Source organism: Podarcis filfolensis (assembly GCF_964270895.1).
Source record: "Podarcis filfolensis genome assembly, chromosome: 17".
NCBI lineage: Eukaryota > Metazoa > Chordata > Lepidosauria > Squamata > Lacertidae > Podarcis > Podarcis filfolensis.
This window is the reverse complement of record NC_139621.1, coordinates 41,055,874-41,076,743: the sequence shown is the minus strand read 5'-3', so window position 1 is coordinate 41,076,743 and position 20,870 is coordinate 41,055,874. Positions and strand designations below refer to the sequence as shown.

The 20,870-nt window shown below is 45.3% G+C and overlaps 2 protein-coding genes across 4 annotated transcripts in view; both read left to right on the top strand.

The window, feature by feature from the left end:
* The window catches only part of PLA1A (phospholipase A1 member A), a 115,565-nt gene that overhangs the window by 32,320 nt on the left and 62,375 nt on the right, over nt 1–20,870 (top strand). The gene's annotated exons all lie outside the window — the stretch shown is intronic.
* Nucleotides 1–20,870, top strand: part of ATP1A1 (ATPase Na+/K+ transporting subunit alpha 1) — a 29,786-nt gene that overhangs the window by 3,534 nt on the left and 5,382 nt on the right. For all 3 annotated transcript variants that reach the window (XR_014542980.1, XM_083592989.1, XM_083592988.1), the window contains exons 2-14: nt 9,191–9,298; nt 11,483–11,542; nt 12,999–13,202; nt 13,834–13,947; nt 14,087–14,221; nt 14,340–14,457; nt 15,076–15,344; nt 16,431–16,629; nt 17,198–17,307; nt 18,340–18,474; nt 19,115–19,307; nt 19,698–19,873; nt 20,165–20,301. Coding sequence is in view for 2 of the 3 variants with exons in the window: in XM_083592989.1 (XP_083449115.1) it covers nt 9,191–9,298; nt 11,483–11,542; nt 12,999–13,202; nt 13,834–13,947; nt 14,087–14,221; nt 14,340–14,457; nt 15,076–15,344; nt 16,431–16,629; nt 17,198–17,307; nt 18,340–18,474; nt 19,115–19,307; nt 19,698–19,873; nt 20,165–20,301 (1,958 nt within the window). In the remaining variant the exon portion in view is untranslated. The remainder of the gene's footprint in view (nt 1–9,190; nt 9,299–11,482; nt 11,543–12,998; nt 13,203–13,833; nt 13,948–14,086; nt 14,222–14,339; nt 14,458–15,075; nt 15,345–16,430; nt 16,630–17,197; nt 17,308–18,339; nt 18,475–19,114; nt 19,308–19,697; nt 19,874–20,164; nt 20,302–20,870) is intronic.

Below are 20,870 nucleotides of genomic sequence, written 5' to 3'. Positions count from 1 at the left end.
CTGTACTATCCGAGCTACGGATCTTGTCAGGAGGAGAGGGCAAATTTTTCCATTGCCCCATCAAGGTCTGCTGACTTCTTCTGAGAATTTTTATTGTCTCAAAAGGCTTTGGACTTGTATTATATCGTACCAGTAGCATTATCTGAGATTAAAGCTGGGGTGTTCAGCAGTCCAGAAACACCCCCCCAACCCTGCAGCCCCTGGAGTGATGAGACTGGTTATCACTTCTATAATCGTGTGGATGTCGCGAGCATTTTTATGGGATTCATGACATGCCAGCGTGGAAATTTACTGTACTGCTACCGTTTTCCTTCCCCACATACCAGGAACTCACAAAATTGCTCTTTCCCCTTTTCCAATGCTGACCTTCAAAAACCGTGCACAGTCTCGCGGTTGGGTTCCCTTCCACAACAGAATGCATTGTGGCTCTAGCCAGAGCTGCGATAGCAAAAGGTGGGAGCAATAATTTGAGCACCCACAATAATTGATTTCCTTGTGACCCTAGATTGTTTTGGATTCTGAGCTTAGGCAGTTGTGGATTTGGAGTTGATGTTCTCGGCCCATTTTGGACTTTGTTTACTTTCAGAAACCTGAGTAGGTAGGAGCAAAATGTGTGTATGTTTATAACTCTTGTACTTAATTTTTTTTTTAATGACATGAAAATACTTGGAACAAGTAAATATAGATTTCATGAGAAGCATTCATATACTTGCTATAGACTGAGGGATAGCTCAGTAGGTAGAGCATGAAACTCGTAATCTCAAGGTCATGGGTTCAAGCCCCATGGTGGGCAAAAGATTCCTGCGTTGCAGGGGTTGGACTAGATGATCCTCATGGTCCCTTCCAACTCTACAATTCTATGACCTTACTCTGAATCAGTTAATTGTTCCCTTGTGTAGCAACATGCAGGTTGTTTTCCATTTCTGCACAGAGAAATACAACAGTTGCTGGGGTGTGCCACCAGTTGCAACTAAAGCTTGCTGTGCACAGAGGCTTACGGCCAATGACTATGATCTGCTAAATATGCCGTTTCGGCTCCTCTGGGAGGAATGACAGGATAGAAATGTAATAAATAAACATGACTGTGACTCACTCCGGAACCCATCTTGAATTGGCTTTATTAGCCAGTCTGTAAGATGGGCACCAGTGACTCCTAACTTTCCCCAAGGGCACTGTGCCTGCGAGAGAATATTTGAGGACAGGAAGAAGATGTCTTTCATCATGCTGAAATTTGGAATAGGCAAAAGCAAGTCTCTTGCACAGCTCCTGTATGCTCCAAAGTTCAGAATGGTAAGACTAGTGAGGAGGGGAGCAGGTTCTCAGGATGGCTTCTGAGAGAGGCTCTTCAAGCAGGTGAGCCAGTGAGTTGACTTGAGAAAACCTGTGCATGGAAAAGCTTCCAGCTGAAATAAATGGCATGACTGATACCTAAGAAATGGTGTGTGTATCTAAGACCTTCAAGGAGGAGAAGAGGGGGGAGATCCGCCTCTTTTCTCAGTTCCAGGGCTCAACATGTCACAGTGAGCTTTCCCAACTGATGGCAGATTTCCTCCCCCAGCATGGCCACTGCTTGAATATTACTTGAAATACAGCAGGATTCAAATAACTCCTTGAAATATACCAGACTGAAGACTTGGTGGATTAGTTAGGGATGGAAAATCCCAGGAAAAGGGAGGCGGTCATGCCAGGCACATGGGTCTGGCCTCATGTTTTCCAGGGTGAAGGAACAAGCAAGACGAGGGCTGGGGAGGGCGCAGATTGTGGTATAGCTGTCAATCAGGGCATAATTATTTTATCCTCATGCCCCAGTAGTCCATTCAGATCAAGCCAGCCTCTTGTTAGCTATGTATGCTCTTTGGAGAAGCCCATCCCTTGTCTTGGAAATAGAACATTGGCTTGGTTCATCCCGGCAATAATGCCCCATATAAGGAATGCAAGACTTGAAGCGAGAGAGCAACTTACCTAACTAGCCAGTCTTTCCCTGAAATGGTCAAGTGAGAGAGGCAGTTGCTGCCCGGTTGTTTTTCCGGAATCCAGTTCTGGAACTCCTTGAATGAATGTACAGAAACAGAGTTGTAGTTCTGCATTTATACTACTGGCCTGGCTGCTGTCAACGTCCTCATGTCTGAAAATGCCATAAAGGGAGACACTGCTTAGAGATGGGTGCAAACAGAGCAGTATTGGGACCAACTGAAATGTATATATAAATAGTGAGCTATTCTTTGAGTTTCACAGAACTTTTCCATTGGCTGAACGGTGAAAGAGAAAAAAAGGGTTTGGCTCAAGTCCTGTGTACAGTAAGTGGCAGCCCTGAAGTTAAGGAAGCTCTTTGTAGACTGACTATGTTTGTGCCTAGCGCAATAGATCTTGAGTTTTCCCAGAAGGATAGGGAAACAAAGATGGGATGACAGCTCTGTGAAATACAAAAGCCAGCATTTATTCAGATCTATTTCTAGCACTAATGGAGATTATGATCCCCTACAAGGTAGAGATCTAAAGCAAAGCAAAATATGGTTTGTCTAAGAAGAAGCAAAGTTGGAGATCAATTTTAAGTGTGGACTAGGCATAGTAGCCAAATTGGGTAGGATTGTCTAGTGGCTGGAGGATATACTGCTTCTGCCACATAAATTGTATGTTCATTTAAGGTTTATATTACTGATTTTCAGGGGGACCTCACAAAGTGGTTAATGTAAGATCATTACACCAATAAGCACTATTTAAATAAAAAGAAATATGTTGGGGTTTTGTTCTTTTTAGAAGAAGCTGTTTCTGCTTCTTCTCGCACAGGGCAATATGGTCCTTCAGAGGCCCCTGTTTGTGGCAGTTGGGAGAAGCAGGGGCCACTGGTGAACTTTCCATTGCTGGGTGATGGGGCATCTGGATCCAGTTCGAATGCTCCCTTTGCTGGATGACTAAAACATTGAGGTGGGTTGGCCTAGGTTCCTCAGAAGGCAGCCGCTGGCCCCTTCATAGAGCTCCAGCCTCAGTGCAGAAGTTCAATTCACGTTCAAACTGATGAAAACAAGTGTGTAGCAACATTGCTTTCATACTGGCTGAACCCTGGCAAATTTTTATTTGTTTTTCCTTGAATTTTCCCACCACACTTGCCATCCTCCCCTTCCACTCTCTTTGAGAACCACTTCCCTAAGCAGTGGGCTCACTCCTCTTGAAAAAGGCTTTCTAGCTGATAAAAATAGGCAGCCCCGGAGTGCAGGATGAGAACGGGGTCTCCCCTAAGCCAAAGAAGAGCTGTCTCCTTTGACGTACCTTGCCTGCAAACCTGGGTGGGAAGCAACCAAAACTGCAAATACAGTGGTACCTCAGTTTACAATCTTAATCCGTTCTGGAAGTCCGTACTTAAACCGAAACCGTTCTTAAACCAAGGCGCGCTCTCCCTAATTAGGCCTTCTGCCGCCGGTGCCCTTTCACAGTTCAAATTCCGTTCTTAGACCGAGGTAAAGTTCACAAACCGAGACACTACTTCTGGTTTTGCAGAGTTCGTAAACCGAATCGTTCGTAAACAGGGCTGTTCTTAAACCGAGGTACCACTGTAATTGTTTGTGTGTCGAGTGTGTGGGCGGTTTATCTTGACTTTTTAGAGATACCGAGTAGTACACACGGTCCCTTTTTCTTCACAGATTCCTAGTATCCAGTTGTTTCTCTGACTCCCTTCAGTAGCCATTTTCAAGCAATAATAGATCAGAAATTGGGATGGCGGCTGGTTGCCTTAGCCAGTTTGGGCTTTCCAGAGCAGCCAGCGTCCGACTTCCCTTGTGGGGTGCACGGATTATCCCAGGATGGCGATTGGTGGTGGGGAGAGTTGCCTTCGGAAGATAAGCAGTTCTGTTCCTGCAGCCACAGAAACAGTAGCTCCAGCTGTCCTTGAGATGCTGTTTTAATGATGTCACTATAATAGCAGAGCAGATTCCCAGGGACTTTGTTTTATGTACTCTGGCTTTTATCTTGTCCAGATTGAAAAGAGCAACGCTCCTACTTGTCTAACCCTCAGCTTTGTCTTACATTTGGGATATGGCACAAGCAGTTCTAGTTGCACAAGGCTCAAAATATGGAGAAGCTCTTGGCATATTTACAAAAGAGAGCCCAGAAAGGAGGGAGGAAGAAAAATGTTGCTTTCTGAAGGCAGCACCAGTATCCTCGTTTTTCGCTTAATAATTCTTCTTACACCAGCCCATTAAAATAGGTCAGTTTTATGCCTGTATTGCAGACGAGAGGCCGAGGCTGAGAACTCTTGGCTTACGGCATAGCATCTTCACTGTGCTGCGCCTCATGTCTAAGCGTAATGTTCTTCATTATATATTTCCTCTTCTGTATATCTAGCCACAACATGACTTACAATGTAATCCTGTACTCTGAAGTCATCCCATTGAATTAATGGCGGCTTGCAGTCAGCTAAGTATGTATAAGACCGCAACATCTGAACACTGGGCGTTTCGACAATATTTAGCTTTTTCAAAAGTGTAAACAGTTTAGTATTGCTTTAAACAATGCAGTCATACCTCGGGTTACAGCCGCTTCAGGTTGCGTTTTTGCGGGTTACGGACTGCCGAAACCTGGAAGTACTGGAACGGGTTACTTCTGGGTTTTGGCGGTCATGCATGTGCAGAAGCGCTGAATCGCAACCCACACGTGTTGCAAACACTGTGTGTTGCAAACATGCATCCCGCACAGATCACGTTCGCAACCCGACCGTCCACTGTTCAAGTTCTTAGCATAATCTTTGACAGAGAACCATTTTTACTTTGTGCAGAAAGAATTTCATAATCGTATGTGTGTATATAGGAGAATATTTCAGTTTACGTCACAGATCTACGATGACTAAGTGCCTCCTTCAGTATCCGTGGCTTAAATCATCCCTGTTGAAATGCTGATTGTTCTGAGAGACTCGATTGTTCAAACTGCTTGGAAAGATGCTTTGCTGCTGTTATTTGCATCATAAATGGAAACATTATTAGCCTTGTGGCTTCGTTTTCCCTGTCTATCTGAATAACACCACTGGGTGATACTTGTTGTTTTGTATTGGCTCCGTCTCCCTTTCTCACCTGCATGAATGCGCAGCCCTTCTGCCTGGCCTGTTACATCCTAGCCTCTCTTTTCTGCTCAGGTTTGCACTTCCTGGAGTTCTGTATATTTACCAGAACCAAGCGGATTTCTGAGGCCTTAACCTTGTTGATTCATTATATCTCATTGTGCCCAATACTCCAATCAGAGTGAGTGGTGAGAGGAAGCAAGTTGGTATTGCCCAAATTCTGACATTGCCATGCTACACACACACATATATATAACCTACACCCAAAGCAGGAAGTGTGTGTTTTCTGCTCTCTACCCTGGCATGTAATCTGCAGAGCACTTAAGTCCACTTCAGCAATTCACAAAGAAATGGGGTGGGGGGGGGATTCCAGAATTTTCCAGGCATGTGAACTGGATTGCGGGGGGGGGGGGGTGCAAGCCACTTTTGAAATGAGGGCATGGAAATAATAAAGCTGGGCTTGTGTTCAGTACCCTCTTTATGATTTTATAAGCTGTACTTCCTTTTGAGCTGGAAACGGAAGGGGCAGTGAAAGCCAGCCTGTGTCAAGCAGTCTCTGGTATGGCTTATCTGCTGTTAATCTAAGATTTCTTGCATTTCAATGCTATTTAAAGCAAAGAGACTGGAAGAGGTGAAGTGGGTTTTGTTTTTTTCTGACAATGGCGCTACAGGTTTTTTTTTTCTTCCTTCCTAAGTGACTTCACTGTTTCCACCTCCCCCATTTTTTTAAAAAAAGAGAAGGGAAAATATGATGTATGTTGAGCATTTTCAGCTCAGCTTCATCTTCTGCACAGATAAAGCTCCACTGCATTTATTAAAAGCAGCCTGTAGTTTTATAACAGAGCCCTGAGTGCACTGTAAAAGTATGAGGAAAATACTCTTTGATTCTTTAATTACATAGGATTTTAGGTACTTTGAGAGAATCAACATGTGGAGCTTGTAATTCTGTCAGTAGCCTTCTGGCCTCTGCTTGCCTTTAGCTCTATTGCCAATTGTATGAACTCCAAAGGGGCTGTGGTAAAAGCATAAAACTTCCACTAAGTTAACATCAACAGGTTATCACTGTTTATTCCTGTCAGCTTGATTGAAAAGCTTGGCCTAGTTTATCCAGTCAGACAAGACAGCAAGTACAGCATCCAGGTGTATTTATTTATATTTACTACCTTATAAATGTGCACAGTTAATACAGGGTGGCTTAAAACAATTAAAATTGCAATGGTGTGCCAAATTGACATTGCAGGCCTATACACGTACAGGAAGCCCTATGGAGTTCCTAAGGGCTCACTCCCAGGCAAGCGTTCACAAGAGGGCAGCTTGAATCTCTGTTTCAGACTTCCAGCTTCTCAGGGCTCCCCTTTGAATTGCTTGCTTGGAACTGGAACCATTAATTGAATCTCTCTATTTGTAGAACGAGATTCTCCATGTGCTCATCCTAGTATCCCAAAGTGGATGGAAGATTGGGGAGCAGGGTCTCCACTGTCGGACAATAGGTGAAATGACACTTTGCATCACCATCTTTCCCCCATATATTAAAAAGGTGTTTCTGTGCAAAAGTTCCCCATGCAGGCTTCATTATACTGGTGGTGAATATTTTGAGTACAAAAGCAGGATTGAGGAGAATTGTATTAGCTTCCCACTTAACTAAGTTAAGAAGCCTCCATCCTTTGGTGTTGACATTTGGCATGTTGTCTCTGGACCTAGAAGGCTGTTTGGTTGTTGTTGTTTTGTGCTTACTTTATCCAGAGTTTGTTGTCGGCTTACAAACCCTGGCTTGATCACTGGAACCATTCCTATTTCAATTTGCCCTTTGTGTGAAGGAAGGAGGAGTGTGGGAGCAAACAGGCTGTACACACTTGCATGCTGCTTGTTCCCGTTACGGTTTAAGCAAGGAATCCTGGCTCATTGTTATCTCCAAACATGGTCAGATTGTTTATCCAGTCCATAAATCGTTGGAAAAAGCTTTCTAACTGTTCCACGATGTAGCAGCATGAAATGGATGGATTGTGCTAAACTTGTGATAAGACTCGTATGGGATGTTCTTAGAAACGACCACGCTCTTAACAGAATCAGTCAGGATGCAGAATGTCGTGTTTCTAAAGAATGTTTCCGGTTTCCTGTGGTGTGACTGACAATGCAAGTGCACGTATCTTACAGGGGGCTTGCTGCAATGTGAAAAAGAATCATGCTCACATTGGCTCAACTCAGGCACCATATTTAAACTATGGTTTGTACTAACCAAGAGGGATGCGGGTGGCGCTGTGGTCTAAACCGCAGAGCCTCGGGCTTGCCGATCAGAAGGTCGGCGGTTCGAATCCCTGTGACGGGGTGAGCTCCCGTTGCTCGGTCCCTGCCCCTGCCAACCTAGCAGTTCGAAAGCACACCAAAGTGCAAGTGGATAAATAGGTACCGCTCCAGGGGGAAGGTAAACGGCGTTTCCGTGCGCTGCTCTGGTTCCCCAGAAGCGGCTTAGTCATGCTGGCCACATGACCCGGAAGCTGTACGTCGGCTCCCTCGGCCAATAAAGCGCCGCAACCCCAGAGTCGGTCACGACTGGACCTAATGGTCAGGGGTCCCTTTACCTTTTGTACTAACCATAGTTCAGAACATAAATCATGGTTTGAGCTTCCAGATGAACAGTTGCCACTTGAGCTGAAACAAACGGTCTTGGAGGTTGCCTGCTTTTGTTTTCCATCCTTGTAAAAGTTAACTTGATGAATTCATTATCAATATCAATATCAAAGATGCAGCAGCTCCTGCAAGCAGATGGATGGACGTAACTATGGCCTATCAGTTCTGACATAAACCATATCAGGCTTAGTGCAAATCCACTTTGAACCTCTAAGACCTGAGCCATTGTGATTTTTTACTCAGTCTCTGGTAGTTTCTAAATGGGAGGGGGTTTTTTAGTTCGCAGTGAGTCCCTGTGAGTGTGATTCATTGGCCAGGAGTTCTCTCAGTATATTTGTTAAATAATATCTGCCGTGAGAGATGTGCTTGTCTCCCTTTTTAAAATTCAGTTAAATTGGGTTTTTATCTTAGGCTTTCATTCATTGCCCTTGCTACTTGGATTTCAAATTTGTAAATGGCTTTTTATTGTACCTAATTGTAAACCTCTCAAAGTGCACCGCAAACAGCTGGTAGAAGTCATTGTTACAATTCTGGCCCCTGCGATGGTAGCTTTTGTGTTGCCTACAGCGCAATTTGGTTCACTCAGAAGTAAATCCAGCTATGTTCAATAGGCTTTAGTGCTTGGGAGAATTCAAGTGTCCCCACAATAATTGCTTCTAATATTCTTACAGACAGGTCTTAATTTCTCTTTGATGGAGAGACCTATAACTGAAAGGCAGAGAGCATTTTGTATCTGTCAGGTTCAGGGTGGATTCGATTTAAATCAGTAGTCAGTAAGACTTGATTTAAATCTTCTACTTTTTTTTTACAGAAAGACTCATTCCTGCTGGTATAATCTTAATATTTACAACCAGATAAAGTTTCATTTTCGGAATAAAAATTTTTCAGAGTAGTTTTTACAGTTATCTCAAAAATTACTGATTTGGTTATACTATTAGAAATACATTGACAGATAATTATGAAATTATTGTGAGGTTTAATAGGTTAACTGTTTATATTTGGACAACTTTTCTGCTGTACTTTATTGCAAGGAGAAAAATAATAATTTCCTGAATAACAATTTAAACAATTTAGTTAATTGAAACAATAACATTATAGCATATGTATCCATGTTTGTTAACTGATGTTGTTAAACAATTAACTGAGTTTTAGCACACATGAAAAACTTAAAACAAGTCCTTATTTCCTGTTAAATCTGGACTATAATGTAACTTAAATAGAAAAGTATATTTAGAAAGATTTTTCCTCCAAAAGCATTTTATTTTAAAAATACAATTTAAATTTTAAAAAATCCGATTTTTAAAAAATATATATTTTTTTAAATCATTGGTTTTTATCTGCCCTGGTCAGGTTCCAGATTTAATTGCTGCACGTTATTTCACCGGTTCAGGTGTGGCTGGCCGCAGAGGTGTGAAGGCGCTTTGCTCAAGGCGCTGGGGCGGGTCAGAATTTGGCACGGCGAAGCTGGATGGACTGTTTCATTGCAAGGCAAATGATTTCTGACTTTTCTTACAGACTGGACGTGACAAGTATGAGCCTGCGGCTACATCTGAGCATGGAGCCAAGAAGAAAAAGGGGAAGAAGGAAAAGGATATGGATGAACTGAAAAAGGAAGTTTCGCTGGTAAGGACCTTTTTCTGACATTTAGAGGTGGAGATGACTCAGCTCATGAAGCAAGAGTTGGCCTTTCAGACTTCCCAAAGATGGTTTCCTAAAGTTCAGTTATGTGCCCTGTTTCCTGCTCTGAACTTAGCTATAAGATTCAAGCTTCATTCACTTTCCTGGGCTTTATTGGCTAGCTATCATATATTTTGGGGAATAAATTTGGGAACAAATTTGTAACAAAGTAGTGTGAGGCGCAGTGTTTTGCCTAGTTGCTGTGGTGCCATAACCTTCTATAAGTTGTCCTCTTGCCTAAAATTTCAAGCCTCTCATTCCTCTGACAGTTGCTCTGTTCTTCCCACAACCCTCTTTTTTTAAAAAAAAAATCTGGTAGTTGTGCTGGCATCAGAATACAGTTTCTCTCTCTCTTGTATATTGTAAATTATAATATATATTTTAATATACGCAAGTGGCGCTGTGGTCTAAACCACTGAGCCTCTTGGGCTTGCTGATCAAAACATTAGCGGTTCGAATCCCCGCGACAGGGTGAGCTCCTGTTGCTCTGTCCCAGCTCCTGCCAACCTATCAGTTTGAAAGCACACCAGTGCAAGTAGATAAATAGGTGCCGCCGCGGCAGGAAGGTAAACAGCGTTTCCATGCTCTGGTTTCCATCATGGTGTCCTGTTGTGCCAGAAGCGGTTTAGTCGTGCTGGCCGCATGACCCTGAAAGCTGTCTGTAGACAAATGCTTGTTAGGAGAACCAGAGAGGTTTCTGTGTCATAACCAAGTCTGGAGCCAGACTGGAATGAGGTTTAGTACTATGAGTTTCCCAAGAGACCCCATCTTTGGTTATATCTGTTCAAGCACCGAGCCCCAAAAGATGCTATTAGTGACTGGACAACAGGTACCATAGTCGTCTGAGGCCTAAGAAGGTTTTTAAGGAGATGTGCTGCTGCTGCTGCTGCCACCTCCTTAAAGGCTGCTGGGGCTGCTCCCTTTTTCATGTAGACGTTAATTACCTCCTGGATCCAGAGTCAGTCCTCTTCTCCTAGGTTTAGTCCTCCATAGACAAGGGCTGAGTACACAAGCAGTAAGCCTGATTCCTCCCAAGTAATTTATCCTTAAGCAACAGCAGTTGAAACAGATCCCCACCCCCAAATTAGACTCAACGCTTTAATGACATCCCCAGATGGTTGTTAGAAAGTAGGACTTGAGATCTGATCAATAGGAGTGATTTTATCTTCGAAATGTCTGGCAAAGTCGCCACAGCAGGCCTCCCAGGGGCTCTTGGGTTGCTCCCCGTGGGCCTGAGCTGGAGCAAGCAAAGCTACTCAGAAAAGCTTTGTTGGACAGCTTTCTAAAGATTCAGTGGTGGTGAAGCATTGCTGTTTTGTCACCTTCATCGCCACAGATTGGGTCCCTCATTGTGTTGGATTGTCTTCTCCACTAGCCTTTCACTCTAGAAGTGTTTCGGAAAACCAGGATGTTGCACAGCTGGATTCTCAAGTGGATACAACTGGATAGTCCTACGTAGTCCTTTGCATGCGTTCTTGGGAGTATATCTCATCTGAACTCAGTGGGACTTACCTCTAAGTAACCATACATGGTTTCAGCCTGTAAAACACATTGGTTGTTAACAAAGGTGTTTTAAATAACAAGCTAAGCGAACCTAAAAGGGGCTGTTTCTTGTTCTGTCCTTCTAAAGCAGTGTTTCCCACCCTTGGGTCCCCAGATGTTGTTGGACTACAACTCCCATCATGCCTACCTAGCAGGACCAGTGGTCAGGGATGATGGGAGTTGTAGTCCAACAACGGATGAGGACTCAAGTTTGAGGAACACTGTTCTGATTTTTTTTAACCTGCTGTTTTCATTAGGATCCCCACCAAAGAGAGAGAGAAATATCTAGTCATATCTAGTATTATTATTTTGCTTCTCAGTTTAGACTAGCAGTTTGGAAGCTACAGCCCACCATGACCTCCCTGCCTTCCTCTCCCGTTTTTTCAGTTTGGAATGTCTGCTTGTACTGTTTACCAAGGCTTAACACATATAAACCCCATTCAATATGAAACTAAGCTAGAAACAGTTGTCACCATTTTGGGGGTAATGTGTTTTGCATAAGTTAATTGCATGGCATAGAATTTCTGAATTTCTTGGGTGAAATATAATCACCACCTATGCCTTGCTAATCTTCGCTTTGCTTTGCAGGATGATCACAAACTCAGCCTGGATGAACTTCATCGGAAATATGGTACAGACCTCAGCCGGGTAAGGTGGCCAGCTATGGAGTGCTCCCCCCCCAAACCCCCCAATTCTGGTTTGCAATAACCTTCTAAAGAGCCCTCCTGGTGAATAAGAAATTTCTTCATGCTTAATGTTTTAGCCACAATTTGAACGCACCTAGTCTTTCCACACTGGACTGTCCCACTCAGAAGTTGTTACCTCCCCATTTCCTGAATGGTTTCTGAGATTTAGCAGTTGTTTGCCTCACTGCCATTTGCATTCTGCTATAATTTTTTTTTTAAGAGCCATGGGATTTCTTGAACGATGCTGGAAAATTGTGCTGGGGCTGTTTCATGCTTGGAAGAGATAAAATAATGCAAGCTTGATTAAAGGGCTGTGGTCTTTAATCTCTTTAATTTCACTTTTTAAAAAGCCACCTGCAATTAAACAGGGCTCATCCTCTCATTTTTAAAAAGTTACCGTATTTTTCTGTGTATAAGATGCCCCCATGTATAAGACTCCAAATTTTGGGGGGACTCCAAATTAAGAAAACACCTCTCAGCACTACCTGTGTATAAGACGAGCCCCAATTTTAAACCTTTTTTTTTTTTAGCCTTATACACGGGAAAAATACGGTATTAGTGTTGGAATGTATCAGGCTATTTCATACCGGTAGCGACCATTTCACGCAGGGATTGCTTTCCTGGCCCCCAAGCACAGCGGCGGAGCATGTAGAAGTGTGCCCCATCTCGTTAAAGGCCCCCCCCCCATTCCGCCTTCTTCCTGGTCCAAAAGAACCCACTCTTCAGCAATCACGCATCAGTTGGACATGCCAAAAATGGTTGCCACCTGTACTTGTAGCAGGCCATTGAAATCAATGAACGAGTTAGTCATGACTGATTTTAGTCCATTGGTAGCAGTGAGTCTGCTCTTGAGTATGATGTAGCTGGATGCAACCCTTCCAGGATCAGTAATTATTAAAAAAACTGCTGGTGACTGGCGCCATCTTGGCAATGGCATTTCCCTTTCACTCTCACAAGAATGTTTTAAGATGGCACCTGCATATACCAGGGTTGCCAACGCTGCCTTCCTACAGTTGTCTTGTCACCAGCCCCAGACAGGATGGCTAATGGTCCGGGATGTTGGAAGCCATAGGGCTTTGGTGGTCCGTGTTAGCTGCTCACGAAAATATACACAAACCATTTAAAGGCAAACTATGCTCTGCCTCCTTCGGTTGTTTTGTCCTTTGCAAATTTAGGAAGTGTTAATTGATTAGATGACAGCTCTACTTGGAAGTCTCTCGAAGTCTCTCAAATCCATCTCTAATAAGGGAACAAGCTAGCTAGCTTTTTAGGAAAGGCCAGCAAGAGAGAGATCGCCTATTGGCGGCGGCAGTGATTGCATTTCAGAATCGACCAGTAGTTGGAATGGAAAGCATGCTTTGATGTTCCTCAGGGGAGATGCTGTAATATGTCTCTTCTTCCACCACCTCTGTGTTTAGGGTCTGACTCCTGCACGCGCCCAAGAGATCCTGGCTCGGGATGGCCCCAACTCACTCACTCCGCCTCCCACCACCCCAGAATGGGTTAAATTCTGTCGGCAGCTATTTGGGGGCTTCTCGCTTCTGCTGTGGATTGGAGCTATTCTTTGTTTTCTGGCATATGGTATTCAAGCAGCGACAGAGGAAGAACCAAATAATGACAATGTGAGTTAATAAATGTGTGTGGGGGAGAGAGAGAGAATGAATATGAATTGGGGAGGCTTCACTATGGCATTAAGCTGCATGGCAGGTTTGACCTGAAACTAAACCGTACGACCCAATTCAGACACAACTGGAAGTACTGATTCCCATCATGTGAAGGAGCTTGTAGTAAGCTTTTAAATTCTTGGTTAGTGTTCATTAGCATGTTTCCCCATTATGTCTGATCCAATATCTGCCTTTCATAGTTCCATTGTTTTCTAACAATGTTGTTTCTAACGCCTTAACTGGTGTTACGGCCTACTTTATTTCAAGCACTTCTTGTAAAGTGATCTACCAGTGGCAGTCTGCATCATGTTGCTGGTCTCTTTTTTTCCTGTGATCTGGAAAATGCTTTCTTCTTCCTCTTGTTCTTTTCCTTTTTCCTTTTTGTTTATTCCTTCGCCATCACCTTATTATCCGGGTTATGGGACAGGGTGAGAGACATACTGTTGACAAAGTGACTGACTTGCCCCCCATGCTGAATACAACTAATGTTATGACCCCAGGCCCACTGTTTGGGAATTGAAGGATTTGTCACTCAAAAAAGACACGGGTTCTCGCCTAAAACTAATGCAGTGTGTGCATCTCTTTGCAGTTGTACCTTGGTGTCGTTCTTTCTGCTGTCGTCATCATAACTGGCTGCTTCTCTTACTACCAAGAAGCCAAGAGTTCAAAGATCATGGAGTCCTTCAAAAACATGGTGCCTCAGGTACGTAAGCGCTGCTTGTTCAGCTTTTGGTGGTGGTTGTTGTTGATACATCTGTCTCGAGACAGGCGAAGGGGCTGATCCAACGCATGGGTGTTGGCAGGTGTAAAGTTGAAAGTTGTGTTGCTTCTTCTTCTTGCAGCAAGCTCTAGTGATCCGAAATGGGGAGAAGATGAGCATCAACGCTGAAGGAGTGGTTGTTGGTGACCTAGTGGAGGTGAAGGGAGGTGACCGAGTCCCAGCTGATCTGAGGATTATTTCAGCTCATGGTTGTAAGGTATGTATGTGCATGCAGTGAGACTTAAGGGACTCAGACGCAGCCTGCAGAGTAACCAGGCCTGCCACAAGGGTGCAATTTCTCGTGCATTTTCTCAACAATATGCTTCCTCGCACAGGTGGACAACTCATCCCTCACGGGTGAATCGGAGCCCCAGACCAGGTCTCCAGACTTCACAAATGAGAATCCACTGGAGACTAGAAATATCGCTTTCTTCTCTACCAACTGTGTTGAAGGTAATACCCACTTTGGAATTTATGATCAAATGAACCAGCAGAGCATTGAAGTGTGAGGAATTCTAGAAGTGATGGGCCCATGATGCTGATAGATGATAATTTGTGCGGCCAAAAACCTCAACACAGTTGCTTGCGTTTGTGTTCTCTCAGAACAGTGATCACTTTCAGACAAAGGGAAGCCCAACTCCGGCCATATCTTAGCCAGAATCGGAGAATGATTACATTTCTGCCCAAGGTGCCCCCAATATTTTCGTAGCCACATTTGTTTTGTCATCAGCTTGTCAAGAAGGTGCAGCATCTTGCCCTTTGGGGAGTATGGGGTAGGCGAAGGGGACATGGGTGAGTGTCTGGAGGCGGTTGGAGGATGGATGGCAGCTGTGCGCAGCGAAGCTTCTCAAACAGCGTCTTTTCTAAGAAAGTTTACTTGGTAAAGTTCCTCTTGTGAAAACCCATATGCCACCATTCTTGATGAGAGTGGGAGTATCTAGTTTGCTTACATCGAACTTACAATGCCACCTTAACATGCAGAACTGCGTTTACACAGAGTGAGCAAATAGATGTTGTTGTTTTTCCCACGCCCGCAGACTTGGCTGCTAAAACTTTGCCACTGTTTTCCAGGCACGGCCCGTGGTGTCGTCATCAACACTGGCGATCGGACGGTCATGGGCCGCATTGCTTCGTTGGCATCCGGACTGGAAGGGGGGCAGACGCCCATTTCTATTGAGATTGAGCACTTCATCCACATCATCACTGGCGTGGCTGTCTTCCTTGGCGTTTCCTTCTTCATCCTCTCACTGATCCTTGAGTACACTTGGCTGGAGGCGGTTATCTTTCTCATTGGCATCATCGTGGCCAACGTCCCCGAGGGGCTGCTGGCTACAGTCACAGTAAGTCAGTGCCAATATCTGTATGATACCCAGCTCTACCTCTCCTTCAAATCAGAACCAGTGAAGGCGGTGAAGGTCCTGTGTGAGTGTCTGGAGGCGGTTGGAGGATGGATGGCGGCTAACAGATTGAGCTTGAATCCTGACAAGACAGAAGTACTGTTTTTGGGGGACAGGAGGCAGGCAGGTGTGGAGGACTCCCTGGTCCTGAATGGGGTAACTGTGCCCCTGAAGGACCAGGTGCGCAGACTGGGAGTCATTCTGGACTCACAGCTGTCCATGGAGGCACAGGTCAATTCTCTATCCAGGGCAGCTGTTTATCAGCTCCATCTGGTACGCAGGCTGAGACCCTCCCTGCCCGCAGACTGTCTCACCAGAGTGGTGCATGCTCTAGTTATCTCTTGCTTGGACTACTGCAATGCACTCTGTGTGGGGCTACCTTTGAAGGCGACCCGGAAACAACAACTAATCTAGAATGCGGCAGCCAGACTGGGGACTGGGAGCGGCCGCCAAAACCACATAACAGCAGTCTTGAAAGACCTACACTGGTTCCCAGTACTTTTCCAAGCACAATTCAAAGTGTTGGTGCTGACCTTTAAAACCCTAAACAGCCTCGGTCCAGTATACCTGAAGGAGCGTCTCCACCCCCATCGTTCAGCTGGGACACTGAGGTCCAGCTCCAAGGGCCTTCTGGCGGTTCTCTCACTGCAAGAAGTGAGGTTACAAGGAACCAGGCAGAGGGCTTTCTTGGTAGTGGTGCCCACCCTGTGGAACACCCTCCCATCAGATGTCTAGGAAATAAACAACTACCAGACTTTTAGAAGACATCTTAAGGCAGCCCTGTTAGGGAAGCTTTTAATGTTTAATAGATTATTGTATTTTAATATTCTGTTGGAAGCCACCTAGAGTGGCTGGGGAAACCCAGCCGGATGGGCAGGGTATAATTTTTATTATTATTATTATTATTATTATTATTATTATTATTATTTGGGAACTGCTGCAGAGATGGGCGGCCACCTGCCTTCCAGAGCCAAATTGCCCCTGTTCCTTGGTAGTTGTATGCAAGCCTTTCTCTTTGTCATTCTCCAGGTTTGTCTGACATTAACTGCCAAGCGCATGGCCCGTAAGAATTGTCTGGTGAAGAACCTGGAAGCTGTGGAGACTCTGGGCTCCACCTCGACGATCTGCTCTGACAAAACTGGCACCTTGACTCAGAACCGCATGACGGTTGCTCACATGTGGTTTGATAACCAAATCCATGAGGCCGACACCACAGAAAACCAAAGTGGTAAGCTGGCTGCTCTCTCCATCTAATAAATAAGCTCTGTGGTACGGCAGCCTCTTGCTGGTAGTCAAAACACGTAAATCAGCATGCCCCCCCCCCAAGTGTTAATAAGGCTCTACAACAGAAGCTCTTACCATTGCATGAAATCGTTTCTGTGTTCCCAGTGTAGCCAAAGAGAAACACATTCAAAGCCTGACTGAAGGAGCATGCTTGGCTGTGTAATCACAAGAAAGCTGGATTCTAGATTAATTTACTGTGTTTAGAAAGCCCATGCTGCCTTTGAAAAAATGAATAAAAACCAGCCGTTATTCAGCACACTCTCTATATAATATATCCAGAAGTCCTGAGATTCGTGCTTCAGTTAGTGGCATCTCCCAGGCTGGGCCTAAGCTGCCACTTTAGTATTGTACGGACCATCCATAATTGCCAGCATGCACAGGAGATTTGCGCAGTTGTTGTATGCACGAATTCACACTTGGTGACAAATGGGGCTGGGGGGGGGGGAATGGGACAAAGCCAATCAATCTGGTTTTGTGTCTGACAACATCCCTGCTGCTTCCCACCTCCACAGGTGCCTCTTTCGACAAGACGTCTCCCACCTGGACGGCTTTATCCAAGGTGGCTGGACTCTGCAACCGGGCTGTGTTTCAGGCCGGCCAGGAAAACGTTCCCATTCTGAAGGTGAGTTCATCCCCCGGCTTCACCACAGGGGCTGCTCATTGCTTCCGCTTGACCCTCCGCGCGAAAGCCTCAGAAAAGAGGATGCAGTCCGGGGGGGGGGGGGGGTAACAGGCTTCTGCCAAGGCAGAGGCAGCTCTGCAGCACCTCCAGGGCCAGAATGGCAACCTTTCTTTATTCTCAAGTTGTCAGCGGACATTTCTGTGGATTCTTCTATGGCCCAGAATCACTGGATTGCCGTAACAACAAAAAAGTAAACTGAAGGAGGCCTACGCTAACTTAGGAATAGAAAGAACGTAATAGCGCAGATGTGTGATTTAAATAATCTTGTGCAATCTGTGCTTGCCGTACTGATCAGTCTGTGAAACGTTTGAAAACGTCCTCACCTTTTTTTTTCCTTTTGCAATTCTGGGCATGCAGCAAGGCCAGGAAATTATTATTATTATTATTGTTATTGTTATTGTTATTGTTATTGTTATTATTATCCTCATTATCAAGCTGCTGGTCTGTGTTAACCTTGCTTATGCAGGCCTGGTTTTAGGTATAGGTCAGTGATGGCCAAACTTGGCCCCCCAGCTGTCTTGGGACTACAACTCCCATCATCCCTAACTAACAGGACCATCATCCTTGACCACTGGTCCTGATGGGCAGCAGCTGTGCTCAATATCTTCTGTTGTGTCATCATTTTGGAAGTAGTCCCTTCCACTAAAAAGGTTGTATCCCGATTGGAGAGAAACCTGGTGAGAGGCCTGTGTCTCGGGGGTGTAGCATGTGCTTTGCATACTCCCAAATTCAGTCCCCAGCAGCATCTCCTGATGGGGCTCGGGAAAGTCTTCTGTCTGACTTCTCAATGCTCCTCACTTTCAATGTAGATAATACTGAGCCAGATGGACCAAAGTACTGACTGTGTGTAAAGCAACTTCCTCTATTTTGGCCACTGGGTTACCTTAAAGAAAGGGGAAATCGGAAAGGAGGGAGGTTCGTCTTCAAGGGCTTCATCATCTACTCACTGTGAACCCCTGTCTTGTTTCCCAGAGGTCCGTGGCAGGGGATGCCTCTGAATCGGCGCTGCTCAAATGCATTGAACTGTGCTGTGGGTCAGTCAAGGAACTGCGAGAGAAAAACCCCAAGGTGGTGGAGATACCGTTCAACTCGACCAACAAATACCAGGTAAGAACGTGGTATTCACAAAACGCCCACCACATTTCACGTAAACTGTAGCTGTTACATCAAATGTAGCAACTTTTCACTTTGGGCTGATGTCATGAACTGGCCAGATGCAGGGGGGGGGGGGAGGCACCCAAGGGAAGGAGGTGTTGGAAGCTGAATAGGCAACAAAGTGTAGTGAGCAGGAAGAGGCAGAGAGCAGCCCAGAATCAAAGGCAGAGGACCGGGGCCAAGAGGGAGAGATGAGGCAGGCTGAAAAAGCCAGGGGGTCTCCCCCTCCTGCTGTGTCCCCACCTCCCTGGTCTCCCACAACCCACAGAGGTATGAAGAGCGCAGAGCGGAGACAGACAAGGCATCAGTCTCAGATTGCTGGGGAAGAATGTGGGGGGAGGCCCTAGATGTTTTGTTTCTTTGAATGAAGAGTTAACTTCACGCATACCTTGTGAGTTACTGCTCCCGACAGCTGCCCTGACAGCTAGGTTGGTTCTGTATTCAACTCTGGTGCAGTTTCGTTCCATGCCAGTCAGGTTGTGGCTTTGTAGATGTTTGAGGCTGTGTAGAACTTTGTAGTGCATTCCGAACCACCCTCATAGATGAAACGCTACCCCCGAAATCAATTTTCTAACGCTGTTCAAAAATGCAGCTGTCGATCCACAACAATGCAAACACATCGGAATCGCGGTACCTGCTTGTGATGAAAGGAGCCCCAGAGCGAATCCTGGACCGTTGCAGCACCATCCTGATCCATGGGAAAGAGCAGCCCTTGGACGAAGAAGCTAAAGATGCGTTTCAGAATGCCTACCTTGAGTTGGGAGGCCTGGGGGAGAGAGTGCTAGGTAAGGTGTTCTGGTGGACTCTTTTCCAGGTCTGTCTTAGAATAATGTACTTGCTTTAGTGCAGCCAAGAAATCACTCTTGCAAATCGTTTGAGTGAAACAGAGCAATGCATGCTGGGCTCCGTAGCTTTGCATAGATTATAACGTGAAACGTTGGTCAGGTTTTGTTTGTTGTAAGCTTTCAGTGCTTGCTGCAGCCTCACACAGAAGGAGAGAATCCGGTTCTCTCTGAATAATACTTTCCACTCGCTTCCCCCAGAGCCCAAACGCCGGATTCCACAAGGGTTTCTCAAATGTTGTTGGGCATCTTAGCAATCAAAATAGCCGGGCTCAGCACCTGCTCCCCTCATAAGAGAGCATGTGAAATCATTTCAATTGGATTTGTCGGCAGGCTTTTGCCACCTGGCTCTTCCCGATGAGCAGTTCCCAGAAGGCTTCCAGTTCGACACGGATGAAGTCAACTTCCCGGTAGAGAATCTCTGCTTTGTTGGGTTGATTTCTATGATTGACCCTCCTCGCGCTGCTGTGCCTGATGCCGTGGGCAAATGCAGAAGTGCTGGAATAAAGGTGAGCCACTTCTCCCCGTCACTCTAAAATAGCAAATCCACAACACCCAAGAGCACAGAAAAGGGGCTTTATTTGTGTGCCGAGGAGGTTCAGTCCAGGGAAAGCTGTCAACTGCTTTTCCATCTCAAAAGCCAGTGTGAAAACATGGTTGCTGGTGGTGGTCCTGCCTCTTGAATAAACTGCTGCAACACTCGCCTCTCCCCTCGGGGACAGTGGCACTTTGAAGAGATGGCTTTCCTCCATCTCCTTTCTAGCTGCCACAGACTGATGTTGCCCTGTTTTGCCTTCCAGGTCATTATGGTGACAGGCGACCATCCAATCACAGCTAAAGCCATTGCCAAGGGTGTTGGCATAATCTCTGAAGGCAACGAGACTGTGGAAGACATTGCTCTTCGCCTCAACATCCCAGTCAGCCAGGTCAACCCCAGGTACTGAGAAGCAGTTTGGCTGGAAACGGACCGTAGAGCTTGTCTCAGGGAGGCTGGGGGTCCTGCCAGTCGCCTTGTAAATTCCAGAATTTTAACAGCAAGTATCTGTGTTAAGAGATGTGAAGAAAACTGGTAAACAGCAGGTTGGGTAAGCTGTGTTGCAGCTTCATCTCTCAATTGAGCTGACTTCATCCTTTTTTAAAAAATAAAATTACACACACACACCACACAGCTACAATCGTCTTGCAAGTGGTGTGTAAGAAATACAATACAGAAAACATAAAATTCAGTGAAAATTGCAAAATCAGGCTTCGGTTAAAATGCCCTCTGGAATAATACAGTCGTACCTCGGCTCCCGAACGATCAAAAACCAGAAGTGATCGTTCCAGTTTTCGAACATTCTTTTGGAAGTTGAATGTCCTGCTGGGCTTCTGTGGCTTCTGATTGGCTGCAGGAGCTTCCTGCAGCCAATCGGAAGCCATGCCTTGGAAGTCGAACGGACTTCCAAGGTGTGTCTGTAATAATAAGTCTTCAGAAGGCACTGGAAGTTCAAGAGGGAGGAAGTCAGC